At 48.7% G+C, this 22717-nt stretch overlaps 1 protein-coding gene across 1 annotated transcript in view; it reads right to left on the bottom strand.

The window, feature by feature from the left end:
• Positions 1–907: 907 nt before the first annotated feature.
• Positions 908–22717, bottom strand: part of LOC149349905 (uncharacterized) — a 75800-nt gene continuing 53990 nt past the window's right edge. Inside the window, exon 2 of the mRNA XM_089576835.1 lies at positions 908–1419. Within this exon, the coding sequence (XP_089432961.1) occupies positions 908–1419 (512 nt within the window). The remainder of the gene's footprint in view (positions 1420–22717) is intronic.

Here is a 22717-nt window from a genome sequence, read left to right on the forward strand (position 1 = left end):
TGTCGGTGACTGCTGACTTCATTCGTATTTTATGACTTGGCAACCCATGCGGCGTGTGTCTACGCAGATTATCCTCCTGAAAATATCCGTGACAGAAACACATTTCTCGTTCGTTTATGGCGCAAAGTAGACATGCATTTCCCGAGCAAATGGTGATGCTAAATGAAGAACCTTTTTATAAATGTTTCTGAATGACGGAAACGCTTGATGAACAGGAAACACTTGGTGATTCACGCCTTTGCCAAAGAATAAACACGTAAACTGTCTTTGAACTCATTACTTACAATATTTTTCTTTAAAGCGGAAGTCGGGATACCTTCACTTTGTGCTAATACAAGTATATGGATGGGGCGAAAAGCATAGTTGCCAGCGGCGCGGGCGGAAGAAGGTCCCGCGCAGAGACGGGACGGGTGTCGCCTTTCGCTGGGCGCAGCATAGCCTCGTGACTCATGTGCGCCGCCGGCCGGCAGGTGGCGAGGCAGCGCCGCCGCCACGGCAGTGCTGCAACATTGATGGCGCTGACTCGTCAAGTGGCCAATGGCTGGCGGGCGCCCAATTTGGAGATGCACGCGGGCCATTTTTATCAATTTGGCGCGCCGTGTCCGTCCGCGCGCCTGTTTACCGGCTGCTCCTCTCAGCCCGAAGCTGCGCCGAGGGGAGGCGAGCGCTAAATAATGCAGCGCGGCTTTAATGCGCGCGGCCCATTAGCGGGGCGCGGGGTAAAATCCGAGGGCGCGCTCGTTAGATGCGGCCGTAATTAAAAGGCGCGCGCGCTCTTGGAGATTGACCGACGCCGGGGCTCAACAAAGAGTCGCGTTTATTCATCGTTCAGGGGGCACGGGAGAGGGAGGGAGGTACAAAAAAGAGGGGCGAGGGTCTATGTACACACTGCGGGGGGGAAGGGCTCTCACAGCGGCGGCGGTGGCGGGCCTCCCGGGTAGTAGAAGGGCCCGAGGGCGGCCGCGGCGGCGGCGTCCTGCGCCGCGGACTCGTAGAGGACCGCTGCGGCCGGAGGAAGCCGCACCATGCGTTGCTGAGCGAGGTTGGCAGCCTCGAGCTCGGCGGCCAGCTGGCGTTTCCACTTGTTGCGCCTGTTCTGGAACCATATCTTCACCTGGGTCTCGGTGAGCTGCAGGGACGCGGCGAGACCCGCCCGCTCCGAGCTCGACAGGTACCGCTTCATGTCGAACGTGGACTCAAGTTGGAAGACCTGGCTTCGCGTGAACACGGTGCGTGTCTTCTTCTTGCGCCGCTGCTGCGCGGCCGCTGCGGCCGCCTGCTGCTGTTGCTGCTTGCTCTTGGGGTCGTCGCCGTCAGCGGAGCCGGACGGCAGGTCCGGGCTGCCCCGGCTGCTGCTGCTGCCTGCGCTCGTGGACGGCTCTGGCCGAGCAGGGGGCGGGGAGCCCGACGCCGGAACAGCTGCGAAGAGCGAGGAACGTTCAGCCACAGCACTACGGAACGCGGTGTTCCTGATCATCACGCGAGTCGACAGAACCCAACGCCTGATTCGGGAAGAGCATGCTCCGTCACACCCGAAACTGCGTCAAAGCGGCGTGGCGCAGAGAAGACGGCGACATACCCGTATTAGCTGTAGCGCCGGGCACATGCATATACCCGCGGAAGTTAATGGTTGTTTCGCGTTTTTTCACCCTTTTATTAAAGCTACCCGCTATACACTTGATGACCAAAACACTGGCAACTGTCACTCTTTCTGGAGTATCATCGAGTAAGGCATTAAGATGGATCGATTTGAACTTCGCAACCCCTGTTCGCGTGAGCACACTTGAGCGGCAGACAAGAAGCAGTTGCTCATTTGCGCCATTGTCTAATTAGAACACTACTTAGGAACACAGTAAAGTTCACGTCACTGAATGAATTCACTGCATATCTGTCTGGCGTTTATCAAACCTTTCCTTAGAGTCCTTCAGCACCCGATCAAAACTGAAGAAAGACGCCTCCACATCTAGGGCTCGGCCGCTCACCGCAAAACAACGTTCTAAGCGTGGTGGACAGAAGGCCCACGCCTCCGTATTCCTTTAATAAGGGGGTAATTACTAATTAATATCCACCCAAGTGCAGCTACACGGCTACAAAGGAATGTTATAAAGCTTTCACAGAAACTGCAGTGTTGAAGAAATTTTTCTTTCACTACGAAGTTTCTGTGAAAGCTTTATAACTTTTCTTGGTAGTCGTGTGGCTGCGCTTGGGTAGATATTAATTAGTAATTACCCTATTATGAACTAGTCCACCTTAGGGGATTTCCCTAAATATTAGACCAACAGCTTTGCTTTCAGTGTTTGCCTCGGAAAAGCTGTTGGTCCTTTATTGCTTGCCATCCTGATTGAAGGTAATACTAAGGACAGTAATAGCGCTTATAGGCGCTATTAGTACGTGGCCGCTAGGCGCGCGGTACTACCCACCACCATGCGCTGCAGCCTCTCGTGCTGTAGCAGAATGAAAAAAAAATGAAAGTGAGCGTGCAGTTATTGCAGCTAAGGCGGAATTGAATTGAAACAAATTGAACTACTATGAATTTTCACCACACGTATGACAGTGATCGTAAATTAAACCAAATGCAGTTATTCGTATAGCTTTAACGTTGTCTACGCTTAATGTAAGTGCTTTAATGCTAAGAAAATAATAATGAAAACGAATAAAGACGCTGCATTGCATTATCTCCGCAGATTAGGTAGGAGGTTCGAATCGTTCAAACCGGAATGGTTGCTGCAACTGTTTTTGAAGAGGTAAGCCCCATGTTGTCTCCGCTGCCTCCTCCTCTCCCATTTCTTTCAAGGGACGCGACAGGAAGGTGGTAGTAATAAGATTCTGTCAGTAAGTAAAATTTTTGAATTATCCTCTCTTTTTTTTTGTATGCGACGCAAACGGAAAGATAGGGGTAACAAAGAAAACAATGCGATTTGCATACCCCCCAAAAAAAAACTGCCAAAAGAGAAGTACCCCTTACACACGCAGAAGCCAGCTGGAAGCTGATGTTATAACCTGGGGAGGGTGGGGGTTTTCCTTATGTAGCTGACAGGTTATCTACGGTCACGCGAAGTTCCGAAAAATTTTGTGCAGTACGACGCAGAGCGTCAACTAACAGCTGTTGTAAAACTGAAACGTCTGCTTGGCTTAATTTTTACTGCTGTCCTTCCTCCAAACTTGAAAAAAAAAATGTTTACAACACGGTTAATCGGTTTAAGGTTGTGGATAAAGCGCAAAATTAGCATTCATACGAATCACCAGTGGCTGGAGAATTCAAAACAGTGCCCCACCCCAGCACGGGACAAAGGTCACGGCGTCGTAAAAACCACCGATGATGCGGGCCGTGTGCGCAGTGAGCTTACGGAGGTCAGCTTACTGCGCAAGCGCTCGCAGACAAAGAGATGCACTCAAGTATTGATAGCCGGGTGCAGCCGCCAATGAAACCGTCGTCAGCCCCTGCGTGCGAGCTCTCGGGAAGCGCATCAAATATGAAAGAACACTTAGGCCGACCATCCGCCAGCACAGGCGGAAAACTGCCCAGCCCCTGCTTTCGAGTGCGCAGCTCGGCAGGCACACGCACGCGAGCGGTTTTCGCCGACTACAGTAAATGCACGTACCGTATGTCCAGCTAAATTATGCCCTGCTGTGAACCGCCTCGGCCTTGTTTTGATAAGCGCTGGCTAACAAGCAAGTTGTGTCCCTGTCACACTCAATGCACTGCACGTTCGGACGCACGCAGCGCGCATCATTCGAACGGGGAGTCAATTATTTGCCTCCTGTCTGTATGTCACGTGGTCACCAGCTGTTATCCCTACCTGGGAGAGAAACGCAGGGAAGAGAAAGTAAAAAAAAAAAAAACTTTTACCAGGCTCGGGTCCTTGTGTTTTTTTTTTAATTGTGCAAATTCGGCCTTCGGTATAGGTTTTTTTTTTATTTCCGTTCGAAGAAAACGTCTGTATCGTTCTGCTAAGGCTTCTCGTACTCGTCACTGTACTCAGCTATGTGTCTGATTAATTAAGGATCTAAAAGGATCTAAAATAATTGCGCGTGGATGCGGACGTGTGCTCTTCCTCTTCGATTTACTCTTTTTTACCTTCTCCTACGCTCCTCCTAGATTACAGGGTCATACGTTACTAATAACGACCGTCTTCCATGCTTTACTGCATTGGGTTTCTTTCACCCGCACAACTGCCATGCAGACAAAGCACGCTTTACAGGGGCATAAGCGAGACAAGTCGCCGCTTCGGGGAGTGCGCCTGGAACACGCCTACGAGCTCTGCAAATTCGCTTCATCTGTGAAGCAACAAGTAAACTAGACGTTCAGTACAGCGCGTAAATTTTCAAGCGGCACTTTAGCAAAAAAAAAAAAAAAACTAGAGTTAAGGGTTTATCTTCTTGAAAGAGCGCATTCGACGAGCGTGCAACGCGTTCACTGCTGCACGCCGATCTGCCGGATGAAATAGCACTGTTGGAATTTATAGCAAACATATACAGAGGGAAAATTAAGGAAGTAAATACCCCTTATCAGTCATCTGAGCTCAGCCGCATAGCTACAACGGAAAGCTCTGCATATTTCTTTTGTATCCATATGACTTAGCTCAGGTGAGCGCTAATGAGTAATTCGTCCTTTAAGTGAAATCTACTGCGCCTTGGGGTATGCCTGTAAATACATGGGAGGTGTAGAGTCAGGTGGCATGGCTCAGTCACGTGATAGACATTCATCGATAACAGGCCTCCTGGAAAGGGCCGAGTTTCTTTTGGTTCGGCAACTGCCCTGCGAGAAGTTCGTTACACTTCTATTTATTATGCAAATATTTTAATATGTGTAAAGAAGTGACCTGAGAGAATTTGATGACCCTAGTTTGTTTTATAAAGTTAAGAAATTATGTTTTCATTGAGCAGCATGAAATACCGGTTATTTGCAGTGAGATTTTCAGGGTGAAATCCAAATATGAAGTCTTTTTGTGGGTTAAATTCGTTTGTTTTTATTGTATTTCAAAAATATAATTAAAGAATAAGCACAAATGTTGTTTGCCTTGTATTTCAGAAATAACATAAAGATTAATCAGAAACGTTGGATGAAATACGGCTATTGTTTCTCATACTTACTGGTGATAAAAATGCCATGTGTGCATCGGGTCTACTCAACACGATGCAAAGAAATTATCAGTAAAGTGGCTTGCAAGGAAATGTCTTTTATTCACATATTAGAATATGCTGAAAATATACAAAGCTAATAATATATACGCTATAGTATCAAAGGTAGCTTCGCGGCCTATCTTATCTTTTATCTATTAGGAGACAGCCTCCGCACACGGCCACTGATAAATGGTTACTCAGATTCATTTAGAAAATCTCTCTCATTTGATAGCTTTTTGTTGCCCGTTTTCACTCTGCTTTTACCTTGAAAAGCTCTCAGCAGCAGGCACGTTTCAATACGCTTCGCTTAAATTTTAGAGCCAAATAAAAAAACAAGAATAATATAACTCCTCGAGTGGAGCGATCGATGGCACGAAGTAATTAATTATGAGCCGCTTGAGCCCAGCGTGAGAACTTTCAATGCTTTTCAGCGCTCACATTTCGGGCCACAGCGAGGGGGTGGAATTATAAAAATTTGGATCAGCGTAAGCGCCCGTCTCTTCTATATGCTTTCCATCCTTCCTACCCGGTTTCTTTCTTTTTTTTTTTTTTGCGAGTATAGTCTACGATGTGCCGAAACTCTCAGAATGAAACTCTGATCAGCCTTGAGTTATTGCATGTTAATTTACTCAAGAACACAATTTCACGGTGATCTGGAGAGAATGCATGACTAAAAGTGCAAAAAAATATAAACATTGCTATGAGCAAAATATTGAACAAATTATTTGTTTTGTCGTTTCCTTGCCGAAGAAGGCTTCCGTTGAAAGTTTGAAGTGTCTTTGTGACGGTGAAGCAGAACTGGATTTGCTAATCGAGTCGCCGGTAGCGACCATTATAGGTGTGCTTGCGAAAGCCGTGGCCATATAGGATTCTTGAGTTCTCATTTCTGTAATGGACGCACAGCTCAGGTCACCGAAGATTAAAAAAAATCTCCCCTGCATTGCAAGGCACACGAATTGGCAAAGCTAATTGGGCTGTGTTTTAAATCCAAATTATTAAAGTCGTTATTTCTTTTGTTATTTGACTTCGCTTTGTGACCACAAAAAATGCAGTTATCTGCTTCGCAGAAAACCAATATTTAATGGCAAGATTCAGCCATCAATCTTATTATTTTGAACCTTTTCTAATCCCCCTCTCCCCCCCTTTCTTTCAATCTTAGTTTCAGAATAAAAATGCGCCTTTTATAAGACATTTTCTATATGACATTTTGGCCTTGTTGCAATCATTGTTGCAATAAAGTATGCCTCCGCGGTTTTGTGAGTACAACGGGCAAAATGTACGGGTGCGCGCAGTCCAAACACCGACTTGATGGTAAAAATAGAATGGATCACGATCGTGTTTTGTTTTTCTAATTCACGCTGGATCTCGGTTGCTTTGCTCAGACTGGACGACCAAAAAACTTACGGTGCTACATTAGCACACTTTCTGAGCGGTCGCCTTACACAACAGCGGCTGTACTTTTTGAAGCAGCTTGTAAGGAAAAAAAATCTGCGTATAAACAGGTCGCGCATATCCTAATGGACAAGTATGGGTTGATGCAGTAAAAAATGTCCTCAACAGCTTCTTTTACGCCGCCAAGAAAAAAAAAAAGCTACCTTGCTTCACATAGCGCCAACTTAATACGCTGCCGGTGTCTCCGCTAACTCAAGTAGCGTGTTCCGTGTACGAATCGTCGCTGAATTGACGGGAGAAAATATAGCCACCTTCTACTTTTGCAAATTAGAGTTGTGTGCTTCCTGCTTTTAAGACGAAAATATGGACGGTGGTTACAGAAGGATGTGTGTAATGAGGGGGCTTCTATAGGGCTACGCAGCATTGTGACATCACTCCTCTCATAGCCGGCTTTCAAAATCTCGCACCTGATTTAGCCGTCGCAAAGTTTCCTCGCCGACACTTCCATGGAGGCGAAAATACCTCTGCATATTCATTAACATTCTCGTAAAAAAAAAAAAAAAACCGGGTGCATAGAAAAAAGAAACCACGACCACGCAGACGATGACGAGGCAGATAGAGTGGATAAAGGAAAGACAAACACCTAAAAAGAAATAGAGCATGCAAACTCACTGGACGACGAAGGGCCATGGGAGGGGGGAGGGGGGGGTGGTATAGCTTGCCGCAGCTTTTAAAAGCGACGCAGTTTTTCCATTCAGGTTAGCATAAAGTGCTGGCTGGTTCCGCGGCGAGCAGTGCGCACCGGGGCGCACTTAGCGAGAGGCGAGTCTGTTGATGCTTCCGCCGGAGCTGCCGCACGTTTTAGAGGCCACCAGGGGTCGTAATTTATAAAGCGTGCGCCCGAGTGTGTGTGTGTGTGTGTGTGTGTGTGTGTGTGTGTGTGTGTGTGTGTATATATATATATATATATATATATATATATATATATATATATATATATATATATATATATATAGCACGTATACGCGTGCACTACTGACTGCACCCGCGTCATCTTCATTCGTGGACGACGAGAACACGCTTATGCTATCCGGACCGGCTCGGCCACTGAAAGGAAGGGAAAAAGTGAAAAAAGGAGCAAGATGGGACATACAGATGACGACGCGGAGGGCTGGCGGGGAGTCGAAGTAACGAGCGGTGCGGCGATGGTTTAGAACGACGTGTTTCCCTTTAGCCCTGGCGGGCGCGTGCGCCCTGCAGCCCGTCTTTCATTTCGCGCGTCCGCACCCGGGCCTCCCCCCCTCTCTTTATGGCCAGCGCGGCGGGGAGGGGGAGGCGTGAAAGAGGCCCGAGGGAGACTGCGCGCCCGTACAGCGCCGCGAAAATTGCGGGCCGCCTGGTGCCCCGATGAGAAGCTTTTTGACAGAGCGGTTTAACGGAAGCCAATCTGCGAGGCGATGTCTCTTAAAGAGGGCCGCTCTGGAGAGAATTAGCTCCCTGTAATTAGCGCGGCTAAGACGACTGCGCGCGCACACTCCTAATTATAGCTGAGCCTCTTTCCTCATCGCGTCCGTTCATTTTTTTTTTCTTTTTGCTTCCTCTTTGCGGTCTTCGGCGCAGCCGACTGTGCCCGTGTGTACGGAACTGGCAGGTTGTTCGGGTGAATGAATGGAGCGCGTCGGCGGCTCGGGCGAGTCGTTCGCTTCTCGCGGTGTGCCGACGCATGCTCGCCTTGTTTGGCGGCGGCTGCTGGGGCAAATATAAGCGAGAGAAAGACGGGATGAGAGAAGGCGGAGAACGCTTTCCGCCGGGCCAATGTGCGGTGACAGCTCGTCTGCCCGCTGCCACGCACACTAATTAAATAGTAATTAGCAGTGACAAGATGCGCTAATAAGTGCTTGTACAACGTGCCAAAGCTCCCAATTAACGCTTACGCGCTGTTTGTGCTTCTGGGTGAGCAACGTTGTCATCGCAGTCGCCGTGTAGCTAAGTCAGTCGATAGACTGAGCGGCCTGACTGCGCACTTTATGCTTTTTTTTTGTGTGGATATTTTGGAACTGCTCACGCAATTCTACCTCTTATCATACTCCGACGCGCACTTAACATCATTTCCACACATCTCTTCCGGGCGGGCCTGCAACCAGCGCCGGGAAAATCTGAACTTCCGCTCATGTGTCTGTTTCATAAGTTCTATTATCATCCATTGCTTAACTCCATTATCAGCCCTGCACATCGCATCTACAATTGCACAATCCACGGTCTACCCTCCCCCTGCCCGCACTTCTGCGCACCTGTCATTATTTTTCGTTCATACAGCAAGAGACTGGAATGACCTGCCAAATGCCATCGTGGATCAGACTGACTCATCGTCATTCAAATCGTCCATCGAAGAAATGCGCTGCTGAATAATCCACCCCCTCATGTAATACCCCTTAAATGGGGCTTTTGAGGTACAAATGAATAAAAATAAATAAATAAAACGCGACGAGGGGCTGCAGTCTCTTTGGTCTTCTCCAACCAAGCTCAAACCCATCGACAGGCCGCGCGTGGTGGCATGATACTGCTTTCCAAGTGGGCACACTTATTTCGCTTGCTCTGATGCTTGTTTTAAGGTCAGTGGAATCGCAAGACAAATAATTACAAAAAAAAAGGAAATATACGAAAATTACCACTGTGTAGCGCGAGATTCAGCGAAAGCCGTTTGTGACGGTAAATATACCAGGTATCCCAGCTAAATCTAACCAAATTTTTTTCAAAAAGATGGAGTGCCCTAAGCGAGTGAAGCCAACTCGGTGCTGTTGGGAGTCGCCTGACCTAGCCTGCGCTATTTCTTTCCCGCAGAGTTGGTTAATAACTAGATAACTTCTTAAATATTGGATCTGTAAAAACAAAAAGGTGTCGATTCGGAAGTTGTAGATTGTGTTGAAAAACAACAGAGTGAAATGTTTACAACGTGATACCATTCATAGAGATTTTTCTACAGGCCTAAAAAGAAAGCGCACCAACGGGTCAGCAGTTGCTGGTGTATATATTGCGGTCGCTGCAAACGCAAAGCCGCATCAGGTATTGATTGATTGAAAGAATCTTTATAGAGAATCGTAGAGCATGTGGGTGGCCGCCTAGTCCGGCTGTCCACTGGTTATCGCTGCCGCTTTGGCCCTCCCCTCCCCACCAGCCAGCGCCTGCAGTCAGGGTCACCGCTGAGCAGAATGGCCTCCCACTGCTCCTTTGAGGGTTTTGGAATGGAGTCAACTAAGGGATTAAATGGGCAGTCCCACACCATGTGGTACAGGCTAGCTGCCTCTCCACAGTGCGGGCACTGCAGGGAGTACAGTGTGGGATACCACTGGTGTAGCCTAGCTGGTTTTGGGTAGGTGTTAGTTTGTAATCTTCTATGTTGGTAATCTCTTCCGAATTATTAAGGAATTTATGCGACGTTGGGTACGCGGAAGTTTTTCACTGGCTTTCTTTTTATGCCTGTGAAAATATCTAAGTAAAAATATCTAAGACATGAAAGCAACAGCAAGAGTGGGACAGAAGTCCGCCTATACTCCACTCCAATTGCCTGCTACGGCGTGGCCCCAGACCTCAGCCATAGGCTGTTGCAGTATCGTCTCTGTTTCGGTTTAACTTCTCTTTATTGTGGAGCTACTGTCTCACTGTATAAGTGCATGTATTTCGTTCTTTGAGTGGGACTACAGGAGCCTGTTGTCTCCTTCATCGAACTATTGGTTCAAGTCTATCAGTCAAATTTCCACTGTTCAGTGTTTCGCTTTCCACGTGCAGTCTAGGAGAAGATGCATGCGGGATGAATATGCGCTGAAAAAAAAAAAAGTGGTATTGCTGCCGCTGTCTTGCTGCCGAGTTAGCTGGTATTTGTTGCAGCGGATGAACCATGCATGTCCTCTCATGCTTCCGGGCTGTTCAATGAACTGGTTTTCTTGCGCTGCAAAGAATTGCTTTCTTGTTCCTCGCACTCCCGTCGCGTAAAATGTCGTTCGGAACCGTACGTTCTGCAAATGCGAATAATCCGGCAAACGTTTACCTGTCATACGCTAGTCACAGACGTTGCTCGAAATTTCTCGCGAATACTTCTGCTCACATCTCAGTATTCATAACTGTACCCTTTCTGACCAAGACAGTGGAAGCACCAGCAGGTCGGTTGCCGATTGTCACGCCAGTCACTTCGCCGATCGTGATAGACCAACGTACGCTAGCCAGAGTGCCAGCCTATCACTCTCAGTGAACAAATTTGGGAATTCGGCCTCCTGATTTACTCAGGTCAGCTGTAGCTGCTGCCTTGCTCATCCCCGCTAAATGTGGGGAAGAGTACAATACATATAGCCGAGATAACAGCTTAAATTCTGCGAAAGGAGGCAGCGGGCCAGGAGACACAATAAGACTATTGCACGAAATACCCCCTTCGACTTGTTCCTTGAGTAACACTTGCTGTTGGGCTAGTTTTTCTTTCCGTGTCTTTCATGAAACAGCGCGAAAGGACAAGGGACAAGTAGAAAAAGGGCGACGTGGACGGAAACGTCGTCCATCTACTTGTTCGTAGGCCTTTTGCGCCAGTTCATGAAATACTTGTTTCTGCTTGAGACGTGAGGTTTAACGTCTTGATGCTTGATGATCAATCGAGCCGGGCACGGAAGTCCGCTTGCACAATTTTGCGCAGTGTCCTTCCGTACATTGAAATAAATGGAAGCCTGCGGCAGGGCTGCAGCGAAACAACACGGAAACTAGCGAGTGAGGGAAACGCGCGCGCAAAATCGTATCTGATTCGCTTGAGCGGCTAGCATAATCGCTATGAGTCGTCGTGCACTTCGAGCTCACGTTTGCTCTGACCCGTTCTATAGCATCTGTCTGAACGGTCCCCTTTTTTCTCGCGTGGAGGTCTTTGCCTGTTCAGCATAGCGTCCCACGGTTAGCGCTAGTGTCATGCTTTGCTCCCTTATAGGTTCGACACGAACTGTAAGAGAGCCAACTGTTTTTGTTCAATAGGCTCGCTACGACGCGCAGACGAAGATGTTTACATCAACGTCTCTTGCTGTCTTAGTCCCTTGCAGTGCGCCAGTACAGGTAAGTAGTCATATCGATCACTCGGTGTTCATCCCATAGAATTATCGCGCCTACCTAAGCAAATGAATTAATGACTTAACAGCCAACAGTTTATGGCCCGAGGTAGCGAGCGCAGAGTGTAGACTCTGTCTACAAAAGGCTGAAGCTTCACGCAAATTCCTCGTTTCTCTCTATCCTTTTTTTGTCCCCAACATTGCGACAGTGATCGCCAGCGTTTGAGCAACGCGAATAAGCCGGCGGGAGAGCTTCAGTTATGCGGGACGAGCCAAGCGCAGCTTAACCTACCGGAACAGCCGGGAGGAGCACACGCGCCCGTTCGACTTTAAGCCTTCCCGAGCAGATGTAATTGTTATCGGATCATCGGTGTGCACGCGGACGGCGCATCGACGCCCAAGTGGCCCCGCCGAGCGGCGCGCGTGGATAGAGCTGTCCGTGCGATACCGGCGGCGGGGGCGAGCCCCCGGGGCAGCAACGGGTTATCTACTCGGCAAAGCGCGCTTTCCCGGCACCGACCGTGAATTATTAACGAGCGTCGTTGGGCGCGCGCTGCTCGTCCCAGTTTCGGACCCATTAAAACGTCGGGAGCTGAACGACGGCCGGTCCCGGCGGCGCGCAACCCGACTCTCCGTTCGCCCTGTCCCTAGTGGCGCCCCCCTCTCTACCAGAACACGCGGCGGGGCCCACTCGAGCGCTTTTGGCGCGCGACAAACTGTTTCCATTGTGCGCGGGATAATAATATCTGCGCGCGGAATCTTCCCCGCCGCGCGCCATGACTCGTTAATGGAAGTGGCGGCGTTCGTACCCCCGCCGCCACCGCATCCTCCGCTTCTGCCGAGGGCCCGCGGCGCGCGCAACTTGGGCGGGGTTCCCTCGCCCCCCAACCCGGCCCGCTTCGGCCGAGAGACGCAGTGGGCCGCTTTTAGGGAAAAGATGGAGCTGGCAAGAGAGAGATAGCACGGCAGCTTTGCCGGACACCACTCTGGCAGAGTGGTGGCGGCGGCGAGCGCTCTGCGGCAGCCCTCACGCGCGTTGCGCACTCACATGGTCGCGATCGCCCCTGGTTTCGGGAAGCATGGGTGTGACCGCGCGGCCCTCATGTATACTTGACGCGGCATCAGCGGGCCGCCCGGCGCGCCTCGTTAGGGAAGTGGCGGCTGCTGCGCCCGCGTCCCTCATGGAGGCGCGCTCACCCGCGAACCCCAATGCGACGACGCCGTCCACAAACAAGCGTAGCCGCGCCAGAAATCACGCGACTTGTCGGCTGTGCATAAAACAGGATAGCTCGTGCGAGGAGAAGGAATATATGGGAGCAGCTTTTCTTTGCTGATTCGCTTTTAGAAGAGGGGTGTTCGTGAAATGCAGCATTTTGCTGCCTGGGGCTGTGCTAGAGGTGTACTGCAGTGACAGCCTATAGCGCAGAAAGCCACAAACCGATGGCTCAGACCAGCGAACTCGCACGGTGCTCGACGATATCCTTGAGCACATCCCTGTTCTGCGCTGCGCGCGTCCAATAAAATAGAGCTATAGCCGACAATAAATGCAGCTATAGCCGCTACGCGCCACAGACTGCACGCAAGGTAATTTTGCATGTATTGCATAATGTACGCATGTTCTACACTGCCTCGCTGAGGCAGCCATAATGGAGATGTTTTGTTCGTACATGTACCGTGGGCTGTGAGTATGAGGCAAAGAAAGAAGAAAGGAAACAACTGGTCTCTTGGAAGATGCCTGCTCTTTAACGCAAATGAGTTGGTACCCCCATTTCAGAAAAAGCAAAATGTCGGGCGTCGGCGACCGTTTGAAGCCTCGCAGTCGGAGCGGCCGGAGCACTCAGATGGAATGTGGCGACTGCCTATTAGGTCACGTGACCTTGTGACCGCCGTGGCAGGTGGCTACCTGCCCACCAGATGATGAGCAAACTGTCCACCGTGGCAGGTGGCAGCTGAATGAATGATTGGTCGCGAGAGGTTGCTCGGGAAGAGCAACCTGGGTGGCACGAGCCCCACCGGTGGCTGTGCTTGAAACAGCCGCCTGCCAGGGCAGTGGGGCATCACTTAACCGCACCACTGCTCCTCCAGGAGTGGTTTGAGAACTCCAAGTGGTCTATGAATGCAAAGAAAATTATGGCCAATTCCGGATATATGGGCATTAACTCGTTAACACTATCACGTCGTACCTTTTAAGGCGGAGCTTAAGCGTCTCCTCTAGTTTTGTTTTTTAACCGCATCTCTTTGAGTTCAGATCTCTGCAAAAATTTTGAGGCCCTCACTTATTGAACATTTGTTCAAATCTCATGTGAATAGTTAACAGAGATCATAGGTCGCATGGCTTCGCCACAAATTCATGTGAAAACTATGAATCAGTTTCATAAGCGTCACGTGCTTTCGGGCGTCGAACACATATCACGGCAATGGAAGCGTGCGTGAACGCCAAATGCTTCTTCGTCAGCGGGTCGCAAGCTATTTCAGGGGTGGTCCGAAACATCGAGAACAGCATTTTAGACTTGAACCTACCGGTTTCGACTGTTGAAAACAAAGCTGGTGGAGAAAAATCCACTCCAAAGTTTTGCTGAAAATCAATAACATGTATACGCTCATTCTGTTACTTCTCAATAAAGAAATATTATTTATTACATTGTTCCTCGCCAGCTGAGAGCTCATAGACACGTTGCGCGGATCTTGGCGTGGTTTTAATTTGGCCTTGCGATATCTTTTTTTTTCAAGGATAATTATGTGTGCATTTTTGTCTAAATAATGTGCAAATCGAAATGATAATAGAGGAAATTATACCTGCATAACAGGTGTACAATTTTTTTAAAAAGAACAAATAAACCATTACGCCAATACAGGTATGACGCTGCGAGGAACTATGTGATGGAAGGAGAAAATCTGAAAGATGTTCACATCAACTACGGCGAAATAACGCACGCATTGTCGCACAGGGATTGATGATCTCAATATAAATGACCACTTAAGAAAAGACGTTGTTTGTTCCCTAGAGCTGCTACCCCCATTTCTGTGAAGGCATTTTTCAGTCGGGAGTTGGAGGAGGGAGGAGCCACTCAATGCGTATTTTTAGCAAGTGGAGGCTTTATCTCCTACAGCAAAGGATTTTGGGGCGGATTTACATAATTCACGATACGTGCAGACCTTGTCAAAAGTTTAGACCACAAGAGGTTTGCTTATGAGCGATGCTGTATGACTCTTTCTGTATCACAAGCTTTCCAAATTTCTTTATTATTAGAGGAAAGACTGCATGTATATAACGTTTGCATCACCATTTGAAAGACTGCATGTCATCGATATGTTTCTTTTTTTTTCACGCGTTTATGAACGTTGTTCATTGCTGCCTATTGATAAAAATGAGAAAAAGAAGAGCAGCTTCGCTGCTGCAAAAAGAGAACTGGTACGCATGCTGAACGCGTCGACCGTGAACCGACCTGCCAAGTCACTTTACTTCGAACCGTACAGAGAAAACGTCATCAATGAGCTTATGCGCGAAGTCGGTTCTCAATCGACAATTATACCTGTTTAATTTATTGCATAATTAACGTCCCTTAGAAGTAAGAATGCATCGGCAAGAAAGAAATAACGTATACTCGGAAGAAATATTGCATAGAAGCGTGCTGGTTCTCGGCTGCTGGCAGTAACAAATGCGCAGGGGGTGAGAGGGTGCGGGCTCCAGCCACGCTCAGTCGTACCTTTCTTGAAGGCCTGTGATTTTCGTGTGCTTTATTTGAATCGAGCGGAGGAGAAGGAAGTTTAGAAGCCAGTATCTTCAACCTGGGCGCAGGTACAGCGTTGAGAGTCAGGGCCCGGGAAAAGGGAGCCCGGGTTCCGGCGCCGCGCGCACCACTGCGCTGCGAGCGGCAGGCGCAAGCAACGTTCGGGCACCATACGGCGGCGCGGAGTCTGCCCTCTCGGGCTGATCACTCCGAAGAGGAGAGCTTTGAGAGATGGTATCTGGCTGCTGCGCGAGCAAGCGGAAATCTGGTCCGATTAAAGGGCCAATCGACGCCGAACGGCGGGCCCCGGTAAACGGGCCCTGCTGTCGGGAGACCGGGTGTCCCTCGGCATATGGGGGTGCGCGGCGCTGTAATCGGCTTACTCTCCTTCCCCGGCGAGCCCCCACGCGCACCAGCCCGCGGCCTGTTGCGCGGGCTTAGCGCGCGGCCCCGCGGCACGCGCTTCTCTGCGGCCGCCGAGTGGACCTGCTGCTGCGCGCACAAATGCAGCGAGCTCTCGCCCAACCCCTCAAAAGTGTCGCTCCATTGTGCGTCGATTGAGCGCGCAGCCGATGTTGTCCCGCTCGGTCTGAGCCGCGTGCCACCGAGTCCTTTCTTTTTTTTTCGCCGCTTGTTCGGCTTCGTGGCTTCATCCTTCGCTTCCCTTTCCTCCTCTAGCCCCGCGCCTCGTTTTCCCCCTTGCCTCTCTACGTCATCTGCTGGCTCCTCTCAGCGGGTCCAGTCGGTCGTTCGAACTGTACACGCGCCCAGGGCGCGGAGTCCAAAGTGCTAATGTGTTTGTGATTAGCGCGCTGCTCTTGAGAGTGCTCAATGGGATTTTAGAGCGCGCACTAGATTACGGATGGGATTACCGTTGCCGCCGGCGGCCCTCCGTTGACTCCTGGTCCGGAGCGAGGCGCATGTGGTGCAGGTGCCTGCGTTGCTGCCTCCCGCCGGTCGCCTAATGCGCCGGGAGAAGAGGCTCGGTGGGCGGGGCCCTCATTACTACACGGCACACCTTGAGGGCTCTTAGTCATGTCCATCGCCAACTGTGTCGCGCGAGCCAACACTTTGCAATCCCGTTTGCCTCCGACACGCGTCTGCGCTAGACAGAAGCGTACTCACCTAGCCTAATGTCGCTCCTACAGCGTTCGCTGAACGCGCAGACAGCCGAGAAAAGCGAGGCATCGCGCGATATTCGGCCTTAAACTAGTACCCGCAGAGATCATCCAATTGGGCAGCGCCGTTCGTTTTCTTTCGTCTTTGCTTTGCACATGGAGTCCAAAGCGGTAAGTGTCACTATATCTTGCGCTTATTCCTCGAGTATACGTGAACTTATATATGGCATATCGGTTCAGTGATTTATGTTTTCTCTGAGCGCGCTGCAGTTGCGCGTGTTGTACAAAAACCGGCACAAAGGCTTGGTGCCTATGGGGTTCAGCTGCTGAGCACGAATTCGCGAGTGCAAACCCGCGGCCGCGATGGCCACACATCGATGGGCACACATGGATGGAGATAAAATATAAAAATATATGTGTATCCTGAGAGTTCGGTGTTCCAGAAAAAACATTGTGTGGTTGACAATCTGGAGTCCACTATGACATGTCTCAAAGCCAACAGTGTCAATTTTCCAGATAAGAATCTACTAATTTGTTTTACAAAAAACAGTCTTGTAATTAACAAGGAAGATAAAATGTTCTGTGCTCACCAAGGCTTGTGTAGAGAGCCCCCAGTTTCGTGTTACAGTGATTGGATCTTCCGTGGTAGACGGCAGCTTCTGCGTTATGCTACTACTGGGGCAGATCTGAGCACAGGTGCTGCAGCTTACATTGTTATCCATGTCGTCATAACATATGTAATATCGCGGAAATCCGTTATTGGTTGTCAGAAGACTACGGTAATGTGCTATGTTTCTGCCTACCTGCATAAAGGACACATATTGTCGTAACTTGGCAGAGTTGTAAGTATTCGGCTTTTTCGACCACTTCCATCGATGACCTGCCTATGACGAACTTTGGATGCGGCAACAATTGACTTCTTTTGTGGCAATACATAAAATAAGCAATAGCGTTTAGGCATTCATGACCGAAAATTCATTGTTACTGCCTTCGGTATCATAGGGCACATGCTTGACACAGCGTACTGTTATCAGCTTCGAGAGCTGTTGTTTTATGAAGCAAGCGTTTTGGTAGCTGCCTAATGCTTCTGCAAACTCCTTCGCGTTATCGTGGCGTTGACCAAACTTCTAATTTTAATTGACTTCATGCTGTACTATGAATGAGTTATTCCGCGTATTTGTAGACAATTTTCCAGCTCCTCTTAAGCTTCGAGTCTAAACCGTGTTTCAGACCTGCGACCATATTTTTATGGCGGCTGCTAAGAGCGTTTTTAAACCGTGAGAATAGGCTAACAACAGAATGCACTGCTTTCTTCTGTCCCAGTTGATCTCACTTTAAGCACCCTCTAGCAAAATACCACAGTTGCGACAGCGAGGCGTTTTTTTATTGAGATGAATTGATAATAATATGGGCCAATCTCAATTAATGCGCTTTTTTATTACACATCTCATAGCGAGCACCACATGTACTTACATTCGTTTTGCTGCTGGTCGAGAAACTTGCTAAACTAACGCTGGCCTCATTAATTTCATTGAAAGATTGCCGACCACCGGGTGGCTCTGTTAGTCACGAACCATCTTCCTTTCTCTTTTTTTTTTCAGGGGAAGTGCTACGCCTGTGACAACCCTACTACCGGAGGATTAAGAGCTGTCAGCGTACGTGTTATTAGTTTCAGAACCAGCAAAAAAAAATGCGCTATATCTTCAGAGATGACAGGTAAACACTGCAAGCATGCTACATCTGAAACTGCATTGAAGTACTCAACCACACAAAGCGAGCGAAAGCTTTTAGTTCTCGTTCGCTTCTTGCGACTCTAAGCCCTGGAGCTTCCTACTCGCGCTCCGTGCGAAGGTCAGACGTAATAAAAACCCAGGAGAGCCCCAGATGGAAGGGCCGTCGTCTCTCAGGGGCTGGAGAAGGGCGCTTTATGTCGACCCCCGGCGCTCTATCGCATCAAAGCTCGGTCAAAAAATAGCGACCGTCTCACGAAGGATTGCGGCAAACGCGGCTCAGCGCAAGAAAATAAAGAAAACAAGGCAAGGAAGAGAAGGGCGCGTTGAGAGAGAGGTGACAAAATGTGATTCGACATCGTTTTGCTCTGTACAGCCCCCAAGCAAGAATGACCGCAAGGTGCTGGACAAAATGCCATCTAAGTGATCTTTGCTTTTTCGCGAAACCTGGCACTATCACCGAGAGCAACCGTGGGGACAGTGGAAAGGAAATAATGATAAAGAGAAGTGTAGCTACGAGATTTGGGGAGGACAAAGAAAACAAAAGAGAGAACGCAAGTAGGGGCGTCAGGGCGAAAGACAGAGCGCGTCATCAACGCATTCGGACAGAGATTGGGGGCGGAGGATGTTCGGAGGCAGCGGTGGATCGCAGCCTGGGGTCGTGCACCGAGCGGTGTTCGGCCGGGGCTCGGTATTAGGTTGCCTGATTAGAGGCGACCGCCGGCTCATTCTTTTGTGCTGGCCCCGGGCTGAGCCCCGGCGGTTTTCAAATCCCCGGGATCAAAGAACCGCTCTCTGCTTCGGCCCGAAGAAGTTGGAGAGAGGCTAGGGAGCGGTGAGCTCAGGAGGGGGGAGGGAAGCGGAAAACTGCGGGCGCGACGAGTTTCCATTCGCTGCTGGCGGCCCATGCCCTCCTTCTCTCTCGATCGCGTATACGGAAATCGCGCCGCATTTCGATTTACTGCGAGCGGGCTTTTCTGTGAGGTCGGTGTCTATGTGGCGGAGTGAGCTTCAAAGCGCGCTCGACTTTTGTGACGTGTTGTGAGCGCAGGCCGCTTCTCTCATCTTTTTCTTACATGCACCCGTGGTTATCTGTCGTTAATATGCGCATATGCTGTTACTAATACTTATACTATCACGAGATAACGTTGTTGTCTTCTCTGTGTTAAAGAAAATGACCCGGAAGGAATCATTTCCTTGACGGAAGGAAAATTAACCTTTCACTCGCTTCTTATGGTTCTCAAATCCGCATATTTTTTTGCAGCCGCACGAATCAAGGTCACCATCCTTTGACCCTGAAGAATAAGTTCCTATTATTTTCAGTGAAATTATTGCTGCAATATGCATACCATTTGGATGACAAAGCTTGCGTGAGTATACATTCACTCCGTGAATGAGTTTAGAAGACAAATAATAGGTTGGGGCAACCGAAAAGGAAATGAAAATAAGCCCCTGCCTGTGGCAAAACGTAACGTTCCGTTGCAAGATGATGAAAATTACCGCGAGAAAGAAATTTTGCACAAAAACAAAAAGAAATAATTCCGCGCTCATTCTCGACTATGAGGCTAAAGTATTGAGTTCGAAGTACTTAAGCATGAGGCATAGTCCTGCCAAAATATCAAAATCATTTTTACACATTTATGTACCTTGTTAAACGAATCGCAATACACACTTTCTCCTCGTTTAGTCATGCACGACTTATGTCCCTGTCGCAATCTTTATCGTGGACTTCATTCTTTTGGTCTTCGTTCCTGGATAATTATCGGCATTGCTAGCGTCTGGCTCTGTCGAGTAGCCAAGGTTGACGCTCTGACTGACTCGAGTGTGTGTGCGTGTGGCTTGCCTAGCACGTGGCTTCTTGTCTAGCCTTTCTAGCTCTCGCCAGCGTACTCGGCATGTGATATGCACAGCGTGCCTCTTTTCCTGTTCACCGCTAGTTCCTCCTATAGCACATCCAAGTGCAGTACACCTCATATCGCAGTCGGTCAAGTGCTGTATGTAGTTATTCGAAAGAATTCACATTCAACCACTCCTCAGAGGTCACTTGTGTTCCTCTTTTGTTTTTTATGGCATCCCTAAATTTCAAAGAAGTGCAGTATTAAGCGGGGCGCACAGCAACTGTCAACCGTGCTGCAAACGCTGGTGTTCTACGTTATGGGTTTCTTGGGCATAGACTGCAAGAATGAATCCTGGAAGCCGCGTGTAAAAAACGATAAACAAAGCTTGTTCGCGAGACATTCAATGCTTGCGAGGTTTCACACCGCAGAGAGACACGTGTTTACAGTCACCAGGTGCAACTTCAGGTCCAGAGGCAGGCACAACGCGTATGCGCTTAAGCCGCATTATTATAGATGGGGAATCAATACCACGCATTCCATTGAACACGGGCAGTGGTGATGCTTTCATTAGCCTGAGAAGATAACCTGGACTTCAAAAAAAGTAAGTAATTCGCAAAATCCTCTTGAGCTATATATATATATATATATATATATATATATATATATATATATATATATATATATAGCTCACGTTACTATATATATATATATATATATATATATATATATATATATATATATATATATATATATATATATATATATATATATACATATATATATATATATATATAGCTCGCAACTCACGTTACAACGGTCCAAAACGCCTGCACCGCTGGGGAGCGGTCCGTTCTGTGATGTAATGTACTGTACACATGCATGCGAGCGCTTGTTTATTCTTTTTTCTTTTTGTATTTCTTTTTTTTTGTTTTCTTTGTGGTTTTGCTTTGTACTTTCCTTGATAGAATATTGTTTTTGTTAATTCTGCTGGGTTCACCACCCACACCGAAGGGAGCTTCTCTCGAAACATTCTTGCTGGCGCCTTCTGAGAAGCAACTAGTTCCCTCGCTATCTATTTCTATAGCTTTGTTACCCAAGCCTCTGCCGTTGCCTTCCTATATTTATTTTTATTTTTCAATGTTACTTTTGCTTCCTTTATTTTTATATTTTTGTGTATATATGTTTTTTCCCCTTCCCTGTCCTTCGCAACCCTCACCCTCTTCCCACTAAATGGACTGGAGCACTTGCGTCTTATACTGACTTTGCGTCCCTTTCCTCTAACGGGAGAGAGAGTGGTTTCACCTCACCCTTTGTGCACGGTGCGTAGAAAATGAGAAATTGTGGTCATTCGTGTGTATACCCTGAGGAAGGACGGTCCTCCGTCCGAAACTGTCGGTATTAAATGAAGATAACTGCAATGTTGTTACCCCTTCCTTCTATATATATATATATATATATAATGCGGCAGACTGAGGTTAGTTCGCCTGTCAGTCTCTCTCTCAGCAGGTAGTTTGTTGACTTTTTGTACGGCACGCAAGCTGACTACTGCGCCCCTCTGTACATGTTTCGTACTTAGCGCCTGTGAATAAGAGGGACTTATTTGTTTGCACAACGGCGTGAGTAATGTATATTCATGACAGTCTAAACAGTCTCTCGTCTGCAACGTTCTGCGTTCGTCGACGATGCGGTCACACGTTATTACCAAAAAACCAGCGTGGCCGTGTACGTCTGCGCCACACCTGGTGCCCAGAACAGTGCTGACTCTCTCGAAGAAATGATTTCCGCTAGCGGTTGTTATGATGCGCACACCAGTCACGATATCAAGTACGTAGAAGTCACCTGATATCGCTTGTTGTTTAATGCGAGCTCTCCGTCCCCTTGCTCAAGAACGCCAAGTGATATTCACCATATTTGTACACTCCCCTTGTCATGACAAGTTTTAGGCAAAACAGCCCAGTGTGCCAGAACTGAGTCCCAAAGTCCCCCTGTCACGGCCGCCGGAGACTGCGAAGCTCCTTCTCTTACTTGAAAGAAAAGCCTCGCGCACTTCCATATGAGGCCAGCTTTTCACAGCCGACAAACGCCTTTGTACAAAACTTGGTTCGCGGGCCTTAAGTCTTGTTCCCAAGGCTGTGCCGAAGCAATTTCTTGTTTCTCCCCGTGGAAGAGGAAACCATTGGTGCTTTTCTCGTGAATAAGAAAGAGAAGGCTGATTGAACGGCGGGGAAACTGGAGATAGAGGGCCCGAAAAATAGAAGCTTGGCTAGGCATCCCTGCAGACACAGTTTTAGCGAATCGAAATCTCTTTCTATAGCTGCGCCGCGGAAACGCCGAGGCAGTCTCTTCTTGCAGAAATGACTTTGTCTGCCCATGCACTCACAACGGCATTTCGGAGCAGCGCATTTCGCTGCGTGGACTTCCGCGCGCGCTTCGAAGACTGCGTATATGGACCCGTTCACGGACGCACGCACGAAGGCACTAACGGGGACCAGGGAAAGAATGCGGTATCGAGTTACGCGCACTTAAGGCTGCCGGCCCCCATTTTGCGCTGCCGGAGAAGGACAGGGCACAAAGAGAAGCGCTGCTCCTTTTTCGCCGCCAAACAAAAGGGGGCGCGCTTTCTCCTTGGGAGACGCGCACACACCACGGCGAGCGGACGAAGACGCGTCCGCTTATCCGAATTGCTCATTTTCCGGAAGCAAGCCGGAT

This window comes from Amblyomma mixtum, chromosome 3 (assembly GCF_055824585.1).
Source record: "Amblyomma mixtum isolate Tamu chromosome 3, ASM5582458v1, whole genome shotgun sequence".
Lineage (NCBI taxonomy): Eukaryota > Metazoa > Arthropoda > Arachnida > Ixodida > Ixodidae > Amblyomma > Amblyomma mixtum.